The 20,491-nt window shown below is 41.6% G+C and overlaps 1 protein-coding gene across 1 annotated transcript; it reads left to right on the forward strand.

Annotated features, from left to right (window-relative positions):
* Positions 1 to 78: 78 nt before the first annotated feature.
* fen1 (flap structure-specific endonuclease 1) lies at positions 79 to 18,406 on the forward strand. The gene is made up of 12 exons (XM_083651027.1): positions 79 to 195; positions 4,571 to 4,706; positions 5,328 to 5,430; positions 5,633 to 5,735; positions 6,370 to 6,433; positions 6,572 to 6,681; positions 7,154 to 7,290; positions 7,885 to 7,951; positions 8,673 to 8,804; positions 15,658 to 15,809; positions 17,688 to 17,802; positions 18,162 to 18,406. Exons 2-12 carry the CDS (start codon positions 4,625 to 4,627, stop codon positions 18,237 to 18,239), a joined length of 1,143 nt encoding a protein of 380 aa, XP_083507153.1. The 5' UTR covers positions 79 to 195; positions 4,571 to 4,624; the 3' UTR covers positions 18,240 to 18,406.
* Positions 18,407 to 20,491: the final 2,085 nt, after the last annotated feature.

The following is a 20,491-nucleotide window of genomic DNA, read 5'->3' on the forward strand; positions in this document are numbered from 1 at the left end:
TCGCCCTTCCACTGCTTCCTCTGTGGGACCCAGACAAAACTAATCGGTACCGCACAATGGATGGGCAGTGCTCAACGCTGCAGTCTTCGATGAGTCGTTATGTGATGCCTGTTTTTGGGTTCCCGCGAAACAGACGTCTTTTCCTCGCGCCAGAGCCATACAAGTGAGTGCAACCTCGAGAACAACACCTACCTGGTGAGTCTACTTTAAACAATAAACTGTCTGCTTCACTAATCGACTTTAGACTGCACTGTCGGCTACAAGGTAGCATAGACGCTGACGGACGCTGTAGTGATTTTATGCATAATCTGCAGACGCGCTGCCTTTTTACTGTACCTCATCTATTTAAGTAGTTAGCTAACCAGCCGCTGCGTTATCTGCATCCCAAACTCCTTTAAACAAATCTAACTTTATCGTGCATTTTCTGCAAACTCACGACATCTCTTGAACACTTGACTTAAAACGTTTCGGCGTGCACTGGATAGTCTAAGCAGAGCTTATTTCAACAAAATGTCAACTTTTAGATTCGACAGTTAACGTAGTCCACCAGCGTGGTGGGATAGGCCTATTGTCAAAATCAAGTGCTGGTCGGTCTACTGCAGCGATGTCAAACCGAATTTCATCCCGGCCGGTTGTAAATGTAACACGATATAAATGTATGTATGCCTACTTGTTATCATGTCATATTTCATAATTGCCCCTGATTCGATTATTATTGGTTTTGGGGGCTTAAGGCAATCTCTGTTTGTTTGTTTTGTTTTTGTCCCACTGATGATGTCATAGGAGGCTTTGTCATACGACTGATGTCATCAGTGATGTCATAAGAGCAAAATCATCTTATGACATCATTGATGATGTCATAGGCACTGATGTAAACTTAAGGGGCCCACACCCACATGCATATAAACTTAAAGGGCAATAACATTTTGTGAGCAACACACACACACCCACGTGCGTGGCAATAGCACAGGGGAGGTCACGCAGCAACCGAACCGCGCGCGAGACCGCGCATCGGCCGAGCTACATATGCGAGCTGCAGGCCGGACGAGGCCGAGCAGCGGGTGAGCCTAGGAATCGAGTGCATGCCTAGTAACTTAATAACTAGTTCTATGTATATAGTTTTTTTATTGTTTCTTTTTCAGAGGTCGGTTCAGTACCATTAGCAATTGGGTGTGCACACCCAAGCAAAGAACAAAACAAAACAACAGAGGGGTATACCACGAATGTTGAATAAGCAGATCCAGGATCTGTCCCTTGATCTGGTTTGGCTTAACCAGATAATTGCCATCTAGCTCGATTCTAGTTAAATCATACCACAAATGTAGTTCTCAACTCGTAAGTGGATCCAGGTTTTTCTAATCAAGTTGAGAGCGCGTGCACATGTAAATGCTCGTGCAGCGAGCTCGTGCCCGCAAAAGAGGCGTGGTTTTTAACAACTAGCCAATTACAATCCAATATGGACTGCACCAGCTTGTACAGCGCCAGACACGCCTATTTCCTCATTCATTCAAAGTGCAAATGGTGAAGCTTTACAGTATGGCAGAATCAAAATCCGCGTTGGATATTATTAGTCTGTTACTGAATGACTGTCTAAAGTTACCACTTTTATTCACATCAGTCATTTCTTTGAAGAGCGGTTTCTGCTTCCACGTATCTACAGCAGCTCAATTCACCCTCTCAATAAACTCAATAAAACCTGCATGTCTTTTTTGCGAATGGAAGTAATGTGTAATCTATCTCAGTCTAAATTTCCAAAATCCGTAGGCGTAGTTAGACCATTTAGGCTCAATGAATAATAATGATCTCATGATGTGTTTGGTCGCACTGATGGAATAATTCCTATAGGCTAATAGGCTATCAATACAAAAATAATGATAATAAAATTAAAAAAGGCTGCTGAACTGAATCAACGTGCGGGCATAGATTTCATTTATAAAAAATAGCTTATTTTGTGGTCACATATAGGCTATTGGCAGCAAAGTCACATATCTCCATATTTCATACAAGGACTATGCTGGAAATAATATGAAGTTCAATCACATCATACAGGCCAAAAGCAACACAGTTGCAGCTGCAAAACGCAGGAGTAGCCTAGATATGAATAATCTGTGTGCAGGCGATCCCATATTAAATTGCTTAGATGTAGTAGGCTATTCTGGCATGTATGACCATGTCCAACCCAACGTCAGCCTCAGCTCCGTTGTTCCGTGCGCTTTGGAGACGTTTATGTCGGCTAAACTTTTTATGCCGGTTTAGTGATATTTCTCCACTCACCGTTTAGCTGCAGTCGATCGGTCAAACGTATCTAGCCTACGTGAGAGCACAAAAATGAATACAGTATATATAAACATATTCCAAAGTGGTAAGTAGGGCTTAATTTAAATGTAGCCTGCAACAAGTGCAAGGCTTCAGTCCTCAATTAATTCAACAGGAGCCATATGTTTTTTCTTTTCTTTTTTCTTTTTCATTTGAATGCAATGTATTTTTAATATGGGGACTAGGGATGTCAACGGTTAACCGTTAATCGATTAACCGTCGCTAACGTCGTTGTTCGGTTATTGCTGTCGGTCTATCAGTTAATATTAAAAAAAAAAAAAAAAATTTTTTTTTTTTTTTTTTTTTTTTGGTCTATTTACTCAATGAGCTCATGCCCAAACAAGGCGTGTCTATTTAGATGCTGAAATGTTAATGCTTTTTGTGTTAGAAATTCTAACACAAAAAGAATTTGTGTTGAAATGTTGATGCTTTTTGTTAATGCTTGTTAATGCTTTTTGTGTTAGAAATTCTAACACAAAAAGCATTAACATTTCAGCATCTAAATAGACACGCCTTGTTTGGGCATGAGTTCATTGAGTAAATAGACACACAAAAAAAAAAAAAAAAAAATTTTTTTTTTTTTTTTTTAATATTAAAAAATTATGAATTAACCGATAGGTTAATCGATTATTAGCGTCGGTTAATCGAAAGTGAAATTAACCGAAAATTGACATCCCTAATGGGGACCATATGAATGACGACTCGCTGTTTCCAGAGAGCTGATTGGTAAGCAGGTGGGTCTTTCATGGGTTTTGATCTTCTCTTCTGAACTTAACCTGCTACAAAGCAGGTTAGCCATAGAGCATAAGTTGCTATGGTGATCTATCTCGGTAAGAAGTTAACTAGCGTTGTGGTACGGCAAACATAGGGTTAAACCTGCAGTTACCTCGCTAAGCCACTAATCTTGCTTCGTGGTATAGGCCTCTGACGGAACAGAACCTATAACAAATAGTCTTCAGATAAACTGCGTGTAAGAATATAATGTAACAGCAACATTGACCATGTGAATGCTTAAAAATGTTTAGGAAGGAGCGCTTCCTGGACTCAAAAAGTGTGTTTGTTTGAGGTGCTCTTTGGATAGGGTTACAAATAGAGTTGAAAAAAACAAAAAACTCCAAGGCACTCTCCTTCAAAAAAGTTAAAATGCCTTTATTTACATGGCAATGTCATATTAGACTTTACAAATCAACTTCGACGCGTTTCGGCATCTAGCCTTCTTCAGGAAGTGAATAATCGGACGGAACAGAACCTATAACAAATAGTCTTCAGATAAACTGAGTGTAAGACTATAATGTAACAGCAACATTGACCATGTGAATGCTTAGTCTGAAAATAAACTGTTTTCTCCCACCCCATGAACTTAATCCCACCTCCAGTTGACCGTACAGGTTTGGTTTTAAATTATCGAAAACAAACAAAGACAAAAGAAACAAGACAAAACAAGTAAAGAAACAAATTCAAACGGAAAGAAGAAGGAAAAGAAAAAAAATAGACAAAAAGCAAACAAACAAAAACTTTACAACATGGTGATACCAACCTACTAAAATGTACTAGTTTTTACAACAGACACTGTACCTAAAATCTCGCAACGGGAGTCCATGAGAGGATGTGGAAGTTACTCATCTCTGACCTCATCCAGGTAGTCCAGAAACGGGTCCCAGAGGATCGAGAACTTCCTGATTGTGTTAGTCCTCAGAGACCTGAGTCTTTCCATCCGCACCACTGAGACCATGTCTGTCAGCCACAGCTGAAAGGAAGGTGGAGAGGGGGACTTCCAGTCCTTCAAAATAAGTCTTTTGGCGACAATCATCCCCTGTGTCAGGGATTGCTGTACAGCCAATTACTAGTTCTGAAAGCAACATTATAGGGAAAATAGTGGCAAATGGACAACTAGTAGCCCACAAGTATTATACAATTTAACAATAGCAGAATTGTATTGCGCAAATTGCATTCTTTGCTAGCTCTCGCAGGCCACATAAAATGAGGTGCCGTGCCGGATCTGGCCCCCGGCCCGGGCCTTGAGTTTTACACATGAGGTCTACTGGATGTAACATAAGATCTGGCCCCCGGGCCTTGAGTTTGAAGAGTGGATTCTAATAATTCCTAAAATATCCCAAATACTGTTGTAGGAGGTCAGTACTAAATAGGTATAAGCAAAGCACACAAGTGATAAATGGAGTTTCGCGATATAAAAGAACTGCGAGTCAGGGCTGCTGCAGTGACGAAAATTGACTTGCATTTCTTTGTTTTCCAGACTTTGGTGATTTGACACTTCAAGGTTGAGCTCCAGACAGTCCAGTGTGCTGCAATGGGAATACACGGGCTTGCCAAACTGATTGCTGACCAGGCGCCTGGGGCCATAAAAGAGCAAGAGATCAAGAGCTACTTTGGTAGGTAACAGTTCTCAGTCTCAGATATCGCTGATTCGGCCTACATATGAGATTACATTCAATTTTAATGATGCCCTTGGGTACATTGGGCAATTGCTGCTTCAAATAGTAGGATGTTAGATGCAAAAAAGAGAATATATATATATATATATAACTGACAAACCTGTCAGTGTGTAGTTATAGTCCAAGTTAATCAGTGAACACTCAGTTCTTTCAGCCTGGGACCAAAATCCAATTTGTTTTGATCCTATCCTTATCCTATTTGTGTCATGTTGAGGGATCAGGGCTGTCTTTGCTTTGTCTTGACTGAAAGACTGTTCTTATTATGCGTGCCACAAGATTCAGTTTGAACTCGCCAAGAGAGCCCAGCTGTCAAATCACTTACTCATGCAGTGAGTTCCATGAAGACTACGTGAAGCCTCTTTTGCCTAATTCAGTTATCACCTCAAAGACAGAATACAAAAACAAATCCAAGTTGAAGGAACACGATTAATTTGATCACTCTGTTAACCCAATACACATAATCGTATTCATCTTTCTGTTGTGCTGTAGTGAATGTGAATTAGTAGCTTTGATGTTGGCTGACTGGCTGGTTGGCTGTTCTGTATGTTCCACTTGCAGGGAGAAAGATTGCTATTGATGCCTCTATGTGCATCTACCAGTTTCTGATCGCGGTGCGACAGGATGGCAACGTGCTGCAGAATGAGGATGGAGAGACGACGAGGTAAAATAATAATCCCCACACTAAGAAAAGCCTTTCTTATTACACTGAGAACGAAGAGTGGGAAAGACGGCAGAGAGGAAGCTCTTATCCTAGACCAGTGGGAATGTACATGTGGTACCAGAGGCAGATCGCTCTGAATACAGACTGAAATGTTTCACTTCCCAAGTGAGTTTCTTGGTCTGCTCTCACTCTTTGCCCACAGCCACCTGATGGGAATGTTCTACCGGACGATCCGCATGCTGGAGCATGGCATCAAACCTGTGTATGTGTTTGACGGCAAGCCGCCACAGCTCAAGTCTGGCGAGGTTAGTGTGTGAACTTCTGCTTTACTTGGCTGACAAACAGTGTGTCCAGTACTGTGATGTCTTTTTTTCATTCTGCTTATGTTGATGAAGTTGAAGTTTCTGTAGGTGGCGCTCTTTTCATTCGCTTTTCAGTCATGGTGGCTATCACTGTTCAATGCTCATGCTAACTACCCAGTTCTTCTTCTATGTATTCCAAACAAACCTGCTCCTGCTGTCTGAAATGTGTGCCAGAGGAAGGATATTTTCAACAGCAAATGTAAAAGCATTCATGAACTGGTTATAGACAGAATCAAAACAGATATCTATATATTTATATGGAAATGCCACAAATTATTACATTAACTACTAACTACTATCACACTATTAATTCATTATATTCGTTGTAACCCTTGTACTCTGCCTCTCATTTTCCTCTCTTGTTATCCCCACCCCCTCTCCCTCACCCTAAACCCTAACCCCACCCCCTCTCCCTCACCCTAAACCCTAACCCCACCCCCTCTCCCTCACCCTACACCCTAACCCCACCCCCTCTCCCTCACCATAAACCCTAACCCCACCCCCTCTCCCTCACCCTACACCCTAACCCCACCCCCTCTCCCTCACCATAAACCCTAACCCCACCCCCTCTCCCCAGCTGGAGAAGAGAGGGGAGAGGAGGGCAGAAGCTGAGAAGCTGCTCGCTCAAGCCCAGGAAGCAGGTATAGTTAATCTTCTGTCACACATTTCTATGAAAAATGAGCAGTGCCCTAGAACAAAAATAAATAAATACATTGTAAGGTTAATGAACACAGTTTGCTTTACTTTGGCCATGTATTGAAATGTTTGTCATCACCCAGGGGAACAAGAGAACATAGAAAAATTCACCAAACGTCTGGTCAAAGTGACCAAGCAGCACAACGATGACTGCAAGAAGCTGCTGACCCTGATGGGCGTTCCCTACATCGAGGTTAGATCAAGTCTCACTCCACAACTGTGACTGAACATGTTTCCTCCTTACTATTGAAGATGATGCTGGGAACAGATTTTGAAGAATTTTCTGCCCTGAGGTGATTGCCTTTTACACTGTCCCTATGGCCATCATGGAAAACCTGGAAACATTTTAGAATAATCTTTTAAGTTTCTTGTTTATTGTCAAACCTGGCTTCAGATTGTCTGCTTTACTGTATGAATGCAAACCAAAATGAAGTTGGTTTTGATTTGATTTGCTCCCCTGGCCATAATTTAGTAATCTACAAAATATTTGTTGTTGTTTTTTTGTTTGTTTTTTTAAATATACATTTATCAAAGAGGAGTCAAGGCCAAAAACAATTTTCCATAAATTTGTATTCTATACTATTCTATCATTGTCTCCTTTGAAGGAGAAAATATCAACACAACAAACCTGGGTAAATACATGCATGTTCTGTGTTTTGTTGCAGGCTCCGTGTGAAGCCGAGGCCAGCTGTGCTGCTCTGGTTAAATCAGGGAAGGTCTTTGCCACGGCAACAGAAGATATGGACGGCTTGACGTTTGGGACAAATGTCCTGCTCAGACATCTCACCGCCAGTGAAGCAAAGTACTGCTGCCCGTCCACCCTGCTGCTACTGCATCACATTTTCCCCTGTTAGGCTGTGTAAACAGATATGTTTGGGGGATCTTGGAGTTGGTTTGACATTCCTCCCTGTTTTGGTTCTAGTGCAGGGTGCCACATTGAAACTTATTGGGAAACTTGATAATGACATAAAAACTGCAAACATTTCCTTTATGCTTTGAATTATAATGCATAATTTCACAATTAGCATTAGCATTTTCCTTCATAGTGATGACAATGTTGTCGTGGTGACCCGTTGAATAAATGCAGGGGAAACATTGCATGCTACTAAGATTAATGCCACTAAACCATCCAACAGAGTAGTACTGTTTCCTACATTAGAATCGTGTATGGATAATTTGGGTGATGTGTGGCAGTCTGTTTCAGCAGAAGTAAAATATATTCTCCTCAAAATCTTGTGAGTTTAGGATAATTGCACAATAAAGGCCTAGAGTAGAATATGGTATGCTTCATGTCACATGTTCAAAATTAATATTTTCAGTAGTTGGTCTGTTTTTTCCAGTGACGAATTACGGTAGGTAAGGAGTTGTATCATTGAAATCTCCCCGTCTGTTCCAGGAAACTTCCGATACAAGAGTTCCACTTCAGCCGCATTCTGCAGGACATTGGTCTGACCAATGAACAGGTATGGTTTTGCCTGACCTTGAGAAACATGTAGGGGGGAGGAGGCTAAATAGGTGTTATCATTCTGCTTCTAAAGCTTCAATGTATTCATTTAAAGTACTTATGCCTGACATGACCCCATATATGTTGTGACCAGTATATAGTACAAAAATAACCAAGGCACTTTGTGTACCTCCCTCCTCCCCCTTTGGACAACACACACTGCATCTCATTATTCATGTCACTCTTGGCATTGATTGATGGACATTATTATGCCACATGGACATATTTTGTTGTGGGAAGCTGCTGTCAGCAACAGAGCAAATCCATAACAAATGACGCAACTTGTCCTTTGAGTTGTCAGTTGATTCGGTGGACAGGTTGATAATAAATATAACCATCACTCTTAGCACTATGGGTATCAAGAGCCAAATTCAGGTCAGTCAGGGTTGAGGCTCTTCACTCCTCTGCCTGGGAGCCATGAAAGCTCATCACAGTTTGAAAAACAATCTACTAATCATGCCTGTTTGAGCGGGTCTAATCAAATAAAGGGAAGATAAAGTTCTACTTTTTTCAATATTCAGCTGTAACTGAATCTACACCGCTTGGCTGCAAATTTTCACACAACTCTGGCAAATCCTCCTCTAGTATGCAAGAAGTACTATAAGTCGTCGTGGGCACTCGTGTGGGACTGTATCTGCCCCCCCTCCCCGGTGTTAACTCCTCTTCCTCTCCCATCCCAGTTCATTGACCTGTGTATTCTGCTGGGCTGCGACTACTGCGGCACCATCAAGGGGATCGGCCCCAAGAGGGCCATCGATCTGATCAGACAGCACGGCTCCATCGAGGAGATCCTGGAAAACATTGACCCAAATGTAAGTTCACACCTGAGCCAAACAAGGCACCAACGCTGCAGTGGCGTAGCCAAAAATGAATTTGCAGGTGGGCCTGAATAAAAGTGGATGGGTCACATTGGGCAGCACAATTCATTCCATACTATTGATGTAATTGATATTACTTGCGTCAAATGCACGAACGTGTGCAGACCTGCCAACCTGCACACATTTTTGTAGCAGGCACGCATTTTGACATAGAAGTACGCTGGTACAGTTATGTCACTTAAAACTACGCAAACATGCGTTGACGCCTAATTTAACTCATTGAGTGCCAAGGACGAGTATGTTCGTCAATTGGTTTAGTAACGTAGAGTGCCAAGGACGAGTATGTTCGTCAATTGCGTTTTTTGACGGTGGGACGTGGATCAAAGCCAGATCTATCTCCTGTGAAAGTATGGTGGCTGTTGAATGTGTAAAAGCTATTTTAGGGACCCATTAGGTGGCGACAGTGCTCTCCAGATTAGAGAAAGGCGAGGAAAAAAGAGAGAAGAAGTAATGGGGAAACGGAAATCGCAGCGATATGCATGAAGCATAACGTTAGCTGTGCCTGTGAACAGCAGTCATCTGCTGCCACAATTGAGCCCCTCCGTGTCCGCTGCGATAGCCCCTCCATATGATTTAGTTGCCGACACCAGCGTCTTTCTGAAAAGTTGCATTATTCTCAGCTGGGAGCCGGCGACAGGCTGTGAAAAAGCGGGGTGCAGCGCACTTTTCAGTGCAGAGCAAACGCAGAGCAAACGCACTCGCAGCAGAGCACCAGAGACACTCCCACGGAGGAGGAGGAGGAGGGGGGTGGGGCACGCAGGGCACTACAGCATACAACCATTGACAGTAAACACAGACCCAGGCAGCAGCAGGCTCGATGCACAGAGACAGGCAAACAAGCTAGAATAGGCTATCTGATGCCCACCAGCAGTAAATCAAGACCAGCAAGAAGGTGTAGGGTCTGCGCACGCAGGGGCCAGCGCTGCTGGTTGCAGCTAAAAAATATTATTTGGCCAAACAAAATTCCTTTGTTTTCACTCTTTTAGGAAGGAAATTATTTTTGAGGTGTCATTACATCAGAAAATATTAGCTTCAGAGTCAATGATGTGCTTGAAATGCTTCCTTTCACAAAAGGCTGAATATCTCAGATTCTAAATTGAAACGTGTCTTTTTGCTCAAAACAACCTATCTTCTCCGGCTCATAACTAAAGAACGGAAAATGGTATCAATAAACTTTTTTTTGCAGATGATAGAAGAGAGTCTCATCGTTCTTTGTGTGTGTTCGGTGTTTACATAGTAATATCACACAATATTCTGTGGGCCTCGAGAAATCACTGAAAACGCTCTGAAACTCTGGCACTGGGAGCGACCGTTCTCCAAAAGTGGCTGGCACTCAATGAGTTAATATGCAGACGCCTAATTTAACATGCAATATCTAAGCATGTCCTGTCTGTGTTGTGATTATTACTTCACCCTGTGGCGATAATCTGACCGATCCAATCGACGAGAGGAATGAGTCTAGCCAATCAGAGGCAGAGGAAGGCGGGTCATGACTTCGCCTTCAACTCCTAGTAGTGGGCGCCTCTCAAACATGGCTGCTGAGGTCTTGCCAAACGTCCACAGCTTGTGGACACAGCAGATGCACAGAGCGAAATATGGAATTACTTTGCTGACAGTCAGGGCAAGCCCACAGACATAACATAACCCGTCTGTAAACAATCATCATCATATATATATATAAAGGGAGCAAGTTGTTTAAATTTGTCGGGGACAACTTCACGTTCACGTTAGCCGCTTCCGCTATCCAACAACAATATAATTTCCGGTCGGATTTCCGCCAAAATAAAAGCCATTCTACAAGTCTAACGCACACAGACGCCATTAAAAACTTTTATTTGGAAATCTGATATTGGAACGGAGCTATGTAGTGTATTAATTATCTTTATATCACTTCCTTCCGATGCATCGATGCACGTTATGCAAATCGACGCATTTACGTAGTCGAGGACAGCCCTAGTATATATATATTATGTATATATGTGTATAGTATGCATGTTTTTTTTACCTTTATTTATACAGGAGGAGTCTCACAGAGTAGGGCTGCATGATTCTGGAAAAAAAATTAATCACGATTTTCTTTCTCTGAATTGAGACCACGATTCTCTCACGATTTTTTCAGCGTTTATTGTACTCATTTACCCGGCATGAAAAACAAAACAAACATTTTAATTAATTATTGGCATCATCTACTTTTATTATTCTATTTTATTATTGAAACATATTGATGTAAATAGAATATTAATATTATTGTTACTGGTATTATTATTATACTAATTTCGCTAAATGGCATGGAGGAAGTGTATCCTTCAGTAGCCTACCTGGGCGATGGCGATCGCCTGTGTCGGATCATCACTTTATCACTGTCGGAAATCATTGTCGGAACCGATCACACACTTGGTCAACCTTTCAATAATAACAGGTTCCGTTCCTTCCGCCTGGAAAATAGCTACAGTACAGCCATTTTTAAATCCGGAGTGAGAACCAAAATGGCCAATTACAGACCAATAAGCATCCTCCCAGTTATCTCCAAGATAAAACACTTAACAAAATATCTTGATTGGGACAAGCACCAAACAGAAGCGGGCTTTGACCACTCATGTTGTGGATGCAGTGTATGCAGACCTACTGTACAGAGCACGCGTTTTGGGTATAGTGCCCATGTTCTTCAGGCTCTCCTCCGCACCGGACCCACCGCCCCCACGCTCCCCCTGCCCACTCTACTTGGCAGAAAAAACGGATAATTTCCAGCTGTTTCTAAACACAGACTCCTCATGTCTAGAAAGGTAAAACCGGAAAATATCCTGCTCTGGCTAGCCGGACATGGTCCAGACTTCATGTTTAGAAGTGGCTATAGATGCACACATTGATGTCAGGATGATGTCAAAATGTCATCATCAGTGAGTGATGTCATCAGTTTTCATATTTTATTTTCCTGTAATTATCACTCACTGATGACATCACAATGATGTGCGCAGAGATACATACAGACACTCCTGGATCACAATGATGTCAAAATGTCATCATCAATGATTGATATCATCAGTTACGCAAAGTTGGGCAGTTGTGCTCCTGGAATTATTAGATGGATAGATCACGTATCACTGGAATTATCATTCATGTCATACTTCTGGAATTACTGATGACATCACAATGATTGTGTGTACTGACATACTGACAGACACTGCTGGAATTATTAGGTAGATGACATGATCACAATGATTACAGACAGACATACATTACAGATACTTCTGGATCACAATGATCAAAATGTTATCATCAATGAGTGATGTCATCAGTTACGCAAAGTTGAGCAAATGGGCTCCTGGAATTATCACTCATGTCATACTCCTGGAATTACTGATGACATCATAATGACGTGTGTACTGACATACTGACAGACACTCATGGAATTATTAGACTTAGACTGATGACATCACAGTTGGCACAGTGTGTGTGTGTGTGTGTGTGTGTGTGTGTGTGTGTGTGTGTATGTATGTATGTATGTATATATATATATTAGGGCTGTCAGCGTTAACGCGTTAATCGCGCGTTAACTATCGTTCCTATTAACGCCACTAATTTTTTTAACGCGCGATTAACGCATGCACGTTCTGTGATGTTTGAGCCTTGGTCCGTGCCGTAGTTTTGGAAATCAGGAAGCAGTAACGTTGATAGCAAGCAGAAAGAAAGCTCTGTGAGCAGAGAAGGAGGAATAAAATGGGTATATTGGCAAGTTCAGCTTCAAATTGAGAAAGCATTTTGGGTGAGAGAGAGGGAGCGCGTCTGTCTCGTCTCACCGTGGCAGAGAGAGTGAGAGACAGACAGACGGAGAACGGGAGGGGGGGGGGACGAGGGAGAGAGAGAGGCAGAGAAAGCGAGCGAGATGGACAGACAGGCAGTGAGAGAGGGACCGACGGAGAACGGGAACACGAGAGAGAGAGATACCCAGAGAGAAAGAGAGAGGAGGGAGAGAGCATGCATGCAGCCTCTCCTGTCTGTGGCTGGAGAGATGTAGAGGATCGCACCAATTAACTTCACACAGTGCAGCCTGAGAGATGTGTATTCCCAGTAACTAGTAGCAATAATAACAATATTACCAATGGCCAAATACTTACCCATACGAATGATAGCTACCCATATTAATACAACAGTGCATATTTGCACAAAGCTCTCAGGTTTAAAGTAGCCTACCTCGGTTTAAGGTAGATTTAGAACAGATTTAAAAAATTCGATTAATTTGCGATTAATCGTGAGTTAACTATGGAAATCGTGCGATTAATCGCGATTAAATATTTTAATCTATTGACAGCCCTAATATATATATATATATATATATATATACCGTATATATATATATATATATATATATATATATATATATATATATATATATATATATATATATATATATAAACCATATATCCCCTGAATGACTTAGGTCTCTAGTCTGTGGTTCTAAAGTGTCATGGGGTTGTGGACATCCTAGAGCAGTGGTTCTCAAATGGGGGTCCGCGAACCCCCAGGGGTCCGTGGCACTTTGCCAGGGGGTCCGCGAAAAGTTTTCAAGTTTAATTTTTTTTTTTTTTTTTTTTTTTTTTTTTTTTTTTTTATAATTAAAAAGAAAATGCTACATGTTACTTATTCCTTCTCAAACTACTTCCTACATGGTGCTAGTCTATCAAAATATCTTGGCTGTCATTTATTGTGTTGCATAGTGGTTTTCTGGACTGTTGACAAATTGTGATATTGTAAGTCGCTTTGGACAAAACAAAAGCCTCTGCTAAATGACGTAATGTAAATGTAATGTAATAAAAAAAATATATATATATTTTTTTTTTGCAAAATCTTCATAGTTCAACGAAAATAGTTTATGCTTTAAATCTAAAATGGTTCATGGATTACATTCTAATAATAAACCTATCAAATTAAAAGTCAAGCACGTTACTGTGGAAACAATTAAGCTTAGCCCAAAATCACAAATCAGAATGAGGGGGTCCGCGGTATATTTTCTATCTTGTAAGGGGTCCTTGGCTGAAAAACATTTGAGAACCTCTGTCCTAGAGGTCACAATAGGTCATTTTATACAGGTCATACAGTCAAGTTTCAAAAAATGGTCTCACTACAATGAAATGGCTACTATGGGGACTAACATCATCACACATGAATACAATTGGGCTCATTGAATCCACAAGAGTATAAAGGTCCTTAGACATCAATAGCGATGCGAATATACGGCACGAAATTGCGATGCGAGTTTTGACCCACCTGTCAATCACAGCCACATATGTGTACACGTCGGAAGCGAATTTCTGAAAAATCGACCGTGGTTCGAAAAAATAAACGCCACAATAACGCTCAGAGAAACTTCGCCGCACGGTTGCATTGACTGATATAGGTTCAGAAAATATTATTGACGTGCGAATTAATCGCACGAAAAAAACGCTCCCGATGTGTAAGGACCTTTAGCTTTCCTGTCATACCCAATTTATGCAATTCAGAAACTGTTTAAGGACCCTAGTATGCAATTTATTTTAATTTGTTTGAAATAGAACAGTTGAAAATAACATTTACTGTATACTGCATGCAAAGAAATGCATGGTTTTTGCAAAACTGCATGCGATTAGCATAAAGTGGGCATGTCTGTAAAAAGGGGAGACTCACGGGTACCCCTACAACCCATTCTCATTCAGATATCTTGAGGTGAGAGGTCAAGGGACCCCTTTGAAAATGGCCATGCCAGTTTTTCCCTCGCCAAAATTTAGAGCATTATTTAGCCCCCTTCCCGGCAAGTTAACATGACAGCGTTGGCACTTGGCAGCAATGGATGCCTTAGGTCTTCTAGTTTCATAAAATACCAGGACGCTTACTCTATCTCTAAAAATGAGCCCGCTACAGCCTCTGAAATACAGTAATGTCGGTCGTTTAGGAGGTCTTAAAGTCTCATGATTGGATGGGCCTAGGCAAGAAGTGGGTGGGCCTAGGCCCAGCCGTAGCTACACCCCTGCAATGCTGTCAGGCTCAGCAGTATGGAGTTCATTCCCCCTGGGGCTGCCCACGCTAAATGTGTAAGCACTCACAGCAGGTGCTTTCGATAAAAGTATCCAACAAATGATAGATTTTATGTTTGATAAAATCTCTATGCAAGGAATATCCAGGAACTTTACAAATTGCAATTTTATGTGTTTTTTCTCCATAGCTGTAGAGGAAACTAGTTTTTCACAACTTTTGAGTTGTAAAACATTAGGAGGGGAATAGCTCTGCCACTGTATTAATAAGTTTAACCTGATTTAGTGATTACCTGGATTTTCCCACACATTTTCCCCAATCTTTCATTTATTTTAGCATTAATTCATATTCAATCAAGATTCCACCAGTGGTTCCGAAACTGGGGTACGCGTACCCCTAGGGGTATGTGGAGGTACTACAGGGGGTATTTGAGAGAAAGGTGAAAATGGAAAAATGTAAGAATCATGATTCATTCAAATAAATAAAATGTTAAAATAAATCTGCTCAGGAGGCACTAATTGCAAATCTTTCACTCTATTTCTTATTTTGTAATGTTATATTCTTCAAAAGGTGAGTTATCATTCATTCATTGCATCATAGTTTTATCTTGCAGTTTTCTAAGCAAAATGTTGTACTCGGGTAAAGTGCATACTTGGATTCAGAAATCTGGGAAAGGGGGATACTGAAGCCAAAAAAGTTTGAGAATCACTGCACTAGCTGAATCACTGCACTAGCTGAATTGATCAACCCAGTTATTGGCTTCTTGTCTCCCCCCATGCAGAAGCACCCGGCTCCAGAGGACTGGCTGTTCAAGGAGGCCAGGGGGTTGTTCCTGACGCCGGAGGTGGTGGATTGTTCCACGGTGGACCTGAAGTGGAATGAGCCGGACGAGGAAGCGCTGATCCAGTTCATGTGCAATGAGAAACAGTTCAGGTACTTTTTGTGAACGATCAGCAAGGCTGTCTTTAGCTGCATTTGCTAGAAATAAAAGATAAACAGACAGTGAGGAAACAAAACACTGCTTATATAAAGTAGTGGAAAAGTTTGCACCAATATCATCTAAAATTATTTAATTCTTGGGCCACTTGTCATTGATTGATTGAGTGATTGATGAGCCCTTTCGACTTGAATTTGTTCTCAGCTAATCTGCTTTGTTCATTTGAAATGACACGTAACTGAAATGCTGTTCATAATGTAGGACACTGATTACCGTAGGTTACAGTTTGACAGACACTTTGACAAGACACGTTTATATTAATGGACATGACACTGGTCATTGCGGGGATCAAACAGACGGCCTCTCTAACCACTAGGCCGCGCTGTCAGCCAGGTAGAGACAGACTTCACCGCTCTGGCAGCACTTGAGCCCAACACACAGTTCAAAGAGTCGGACCTCTTTTTTGGTTACATCATTATATAACCTCTTGAGTTGGTATGCATTCAATAGGCATAGGGACCCTTCAGCCACTCTGCCCTCGGAGTCAGTGGAAAGTTAGTGCCCGTTCACACATGTTCACACATGTTTATGTGTATACTTTGTTTTTAGCTCCCCCGGACTTTATGTATGTATACCTTGACCTTCTGTGTTATTGACACGTCAAATAAATTCATTCATTCACACCATATGCCAAAGCCACGTCGAAGCTACGCTGAAGCCACGCAGTTTCATTTCGGCGTCCTTGTTAACAGGTGAGACCGTTCACACCAGCCGCACGCCACGCCACGCTGAAGCTGCGCTGAAGCGATCGTTCAGGATTCAGTCCTATTTTCCAGGCATGAAGCTTGAAGCTGCCAGGCATAATTCAATGGGAGTTGTGGGCGGGTTCAAGGCAGGCCGAGCAAGACGCTGGGGAAAAGAGACTGCCTGCCTCAAGCTTCAGTTCTGCGTATGTTCTGCCTATGGTGTGAACAAAGGCTTATGGTGTGAGACGGTTGCTTCAGATGCTTGTCTCTGCTGCTAAGAGAAAGTTCAGCGGGATGCATACCAGTGTGCAGAGGACAATATTTATTTAAAGTCGAACTGAACCCGTAGTGGCGCGGGGGTCAGAGTCCGTTTCAGACTGAAAACATAACTTGTCTGAGATGACAGGTTGAGAGGCGGGTCGATGTCGATGATTTGAGTTGACAATTCTGGGGAGTGGCTTTGGCCAATCCTGGCGTGTTCCACCTCCAAATCGAGTGTACCAGGCAGCCAGCTACTTCTGTGTGGAACGAGCGGACAATCCGATGCATGGTTGCTGCCCACCGGCCTGGAATCTCCGAGGGGCGACCCCTGACAACCAGGCTCTCAGGCGCGCGCCATTATCGCTATTGCAGTAAATACAATATTCCTGGAATGCGAGTTTTAATGAGCCAGTTACATTTCTTTGCATTCTCAGACATTACCGTTTGATTTATTTAGTATGTTCCATACAATTGGCCAAGTTAGTAGTTAGTTTATGGGCTAGAAATTCTGTCAGATGACAGGCACTAGGCGCCATTTTCTCCTTCATTTGGAAGAGAAAATTATCCTGAAATGAAGATTTGATTGACACCTGCCATGTCGTGATATGATTGGTTGAAATGGGGTAGAAATTTGATAGTACTAGGTGACGTCAGCAAACTGTAGATTACTGTTATGAATGAAATTAAAAATTAAAAAATGAACTTTTGATGTGAAAAAGTGTGAAAAACGAAATACATTTTTTTTTGTGATTTTTTTTTTAGCATACATTATTAAATAGGTGCACTGAATACCCAGGTATTTCAACTAAAAGAAAAGGAAAGTCATTTTTGGGTTCAGCTCGACTTTAACTTTCTGTGTGTTTGCAGTGAGGACAGGATGCGTAACGGCTGTAAGAAGATCATGAAGAGCCGGCAGGGCAGCACACAGGGACGACTGGACTCCTTCTTCAGCGTCACCGGGTCACTGTCATCCAAACGCAAGGTGAACTACAGAGAAGCATGCAAGCATGCTGGCTCAACTTGCCCTTAATTAGACTACGGTACATGATGGTTAATTGAATAAACTGATGTAAACCGCTAGCCTGTCAGTCATATGATTTTGTAGTCGTTGATTTTGAATCCATAAGAGTAAATCTTCTGCAGTGGCTGTCTGTAGGTTCATGTCAGTGTTATTATTCTACAACTAGTTCCCTTCCCTCTAATGCCATTTGTATGATGTCTTTGTCCAATCCCTGTTTTTGACTTCTCTGTCTTAGAGTAAACTCCTGTTGCACATGTTCAGTAGTCTTTGGTGTTGTGCTGAATGTTGGACTCATCTGCTGTATTTCTCTTCTTATTTAGGAACCTGAAGTTAAAGGATCAGCGAAGAAGAAGCAGAAAACCGGAGCCACAGCAGGGAAATTTAAGAAGGGCAAATAGACTGCAAACAGGAAGTGAGGCAGGAGGAAGTGTAAAGGAACTGGACATGACCAAATCTGTCTGTGTTTGTTGAAAAATCAAAATAAACTAGGAATGTTTTAATAACTGAAAAGTTGAACAAGGTTTTATGAAAATGTGTATTTTCTGTTATGAAATAAAAGTAATGTAAGCTTTGTGTTAGATGCATTTTGTGTTTGGCTCATTGAGTTTGACTGCTGGTAGTTATTTGATCATCTGAAAAGCCACTGCATGCATAGCAAGTTAGCAAATGCTAGATACTAAAAGTAGTACATTTGATTTAACATAAAATGGCATTCTCCAAATTAGCGCCACACAGTTTGATTTAGTCATTTAATTATGATTATTTTAAGACTTAAGACTTTACTTTTACTATCTACATTCAACAAAATCCATTGATATTAGTCTCATCGCCACAAACAATCTTTTAATATGACAAGATAATGCTAGCATAAAACTCATGTATGAATAGCTGATAGAGAGAGATCAGAGACAGGCCAGTGGTGTGGTTGAAGATACTAATTTGCATGTGTAACATGTCTGATGAGTGATGCTCTAAATCAGGGGTGGGCAACTGGCGGCCCCTGACCTCATTTTTGGTTCACTCGTTAGACCACCCAAATCTGTTTTTATTTTACTGTACATCCCAGAACATGGGGCTAATGGTGTTTGCATTGTCCATCCACATACTGTTTAATGTTAGCATTTGAGCTAACGCTATTGTAACAAACTATCCAGGATACACATGCAACATTACTAAACTGATTAATATGACATATTTGGGTGATGTACCCCATCAAATTGCTGTAGTGGGCTGTTTTAAACCAATCCAATCCAATCCACTTTATTTATAAAGCACGTTTAAAAACAACAAGGTTGAAAACAAAGTGCTGTACAAGTCAAAAACGAATAGCATAGGCCTACCACAATCATACAGTACAAAAACAAAGAACAAAGTGTCACATAAAATGATTAACACACTCAGGCTGAAAAAGCCAATGAATAAAAATGAGTTTTGAGGCGTGCTTTAAACACTAGCAGAGTGGGGGCTTCCCTGACGTGCAAAGGCAGGTCGTTCCAAAGTTTCGGGGCCGCCACTGCGAAGGCCCGGTCACCTCTGAGCTTCAGCCTGGATTTGGGGACTGCCAGGAGAAGCTGATCGGAGGACCTGAGGGACCTTGAAGGAGCATAGGGTTCCAGCAGGTTGGAGAGGTAAATGGGGGCCAAGCCATTAAGGCACTTAAAAGCAATCAGCAACATTTTAAAATCAATCCTAAAACGCACAGGGAGCCAGTGGAGGGAGGCCAGTACTGGGCTAATGTGCTCCTGCTTACGGGTACCAGTCAGCAGACGAGCAGCGGCGTTCTGAACTAACTGCAGCCGAGAGATGGAGGCCTGGCTGACACCAACATACAAGGCATTGCAGTAGTCGAGGCGGGAGGTCATAAAAGCATGTATGACTGTTTCAAAGACACGACGAGATAAAAACGATTTGACTTTGGACAGCCTCCTAAGCTGGAAAAAAAGGAAGCTAGAGCAAAGTTTTAGTGTCATCTGAATGGAAGAATTACTAAATTTGAATATGAAAAATATTAATTTAGGTATAATAAACTTTGATTACCAGTCCTTTTCCATCAAATTAGTAGCTATAATTGGGAGTGATGGTGGAAGGCCACGGTCACAATCTGGCCCTCAAGGTCAAAGTTGCCCATCCCTGCTCTAAATGAACTCACAATTTCCTGCATTGCCTCATTAACTTCTGCACATAATGGGGAAGTTGTGTTCGTAGGGCTGTTGCACTTCAGCAGCAATTCACAAATTGCAATTTTTTTTAAATCACAAGAACACTCTTTGCTGTGGATTTGCTTTTTGGTAAGGTAAGATTTTATTGGTCTCTAAAATAAGAAGTTTAGAGTTTATCCCAGTTATCTTAAATGCAAGACTTAACTATTTAGCAAAACTGCATTTTACACTGAATATATTTCAAGGTGACGCTATGCAGATGTTAATCTCTGCTTACAGCAAATGACAACCAACTGAATGAAACGTTAAGTATTATTGTGTTTGCATATCCAAGAGATGAGCTTCATGGCGGCTCTGCATGTGAAGTCTGTGACACTCAACATGCTCCTCTGTGTCTTTCTTCCAGGTGAGCTCTCTGTTCAATCGGCTTTATGTGGAAGACCTTAACCCAGGGGTGGCCAAACTTTTTTGGTTGTGGGCCGCATACATAA

This window comes from Poromitra crassiceps, assembly GCF_964638095.1.
Source record: "Poromitra crassiceps genome assembly, chromosome: 2".
Lineage (NCBI taxonomy): Eukaryota > Metazoa > Chordata > Actinopteri > Beryciformes > Melamphaidae > Poromitra > Poromitra crassiceps.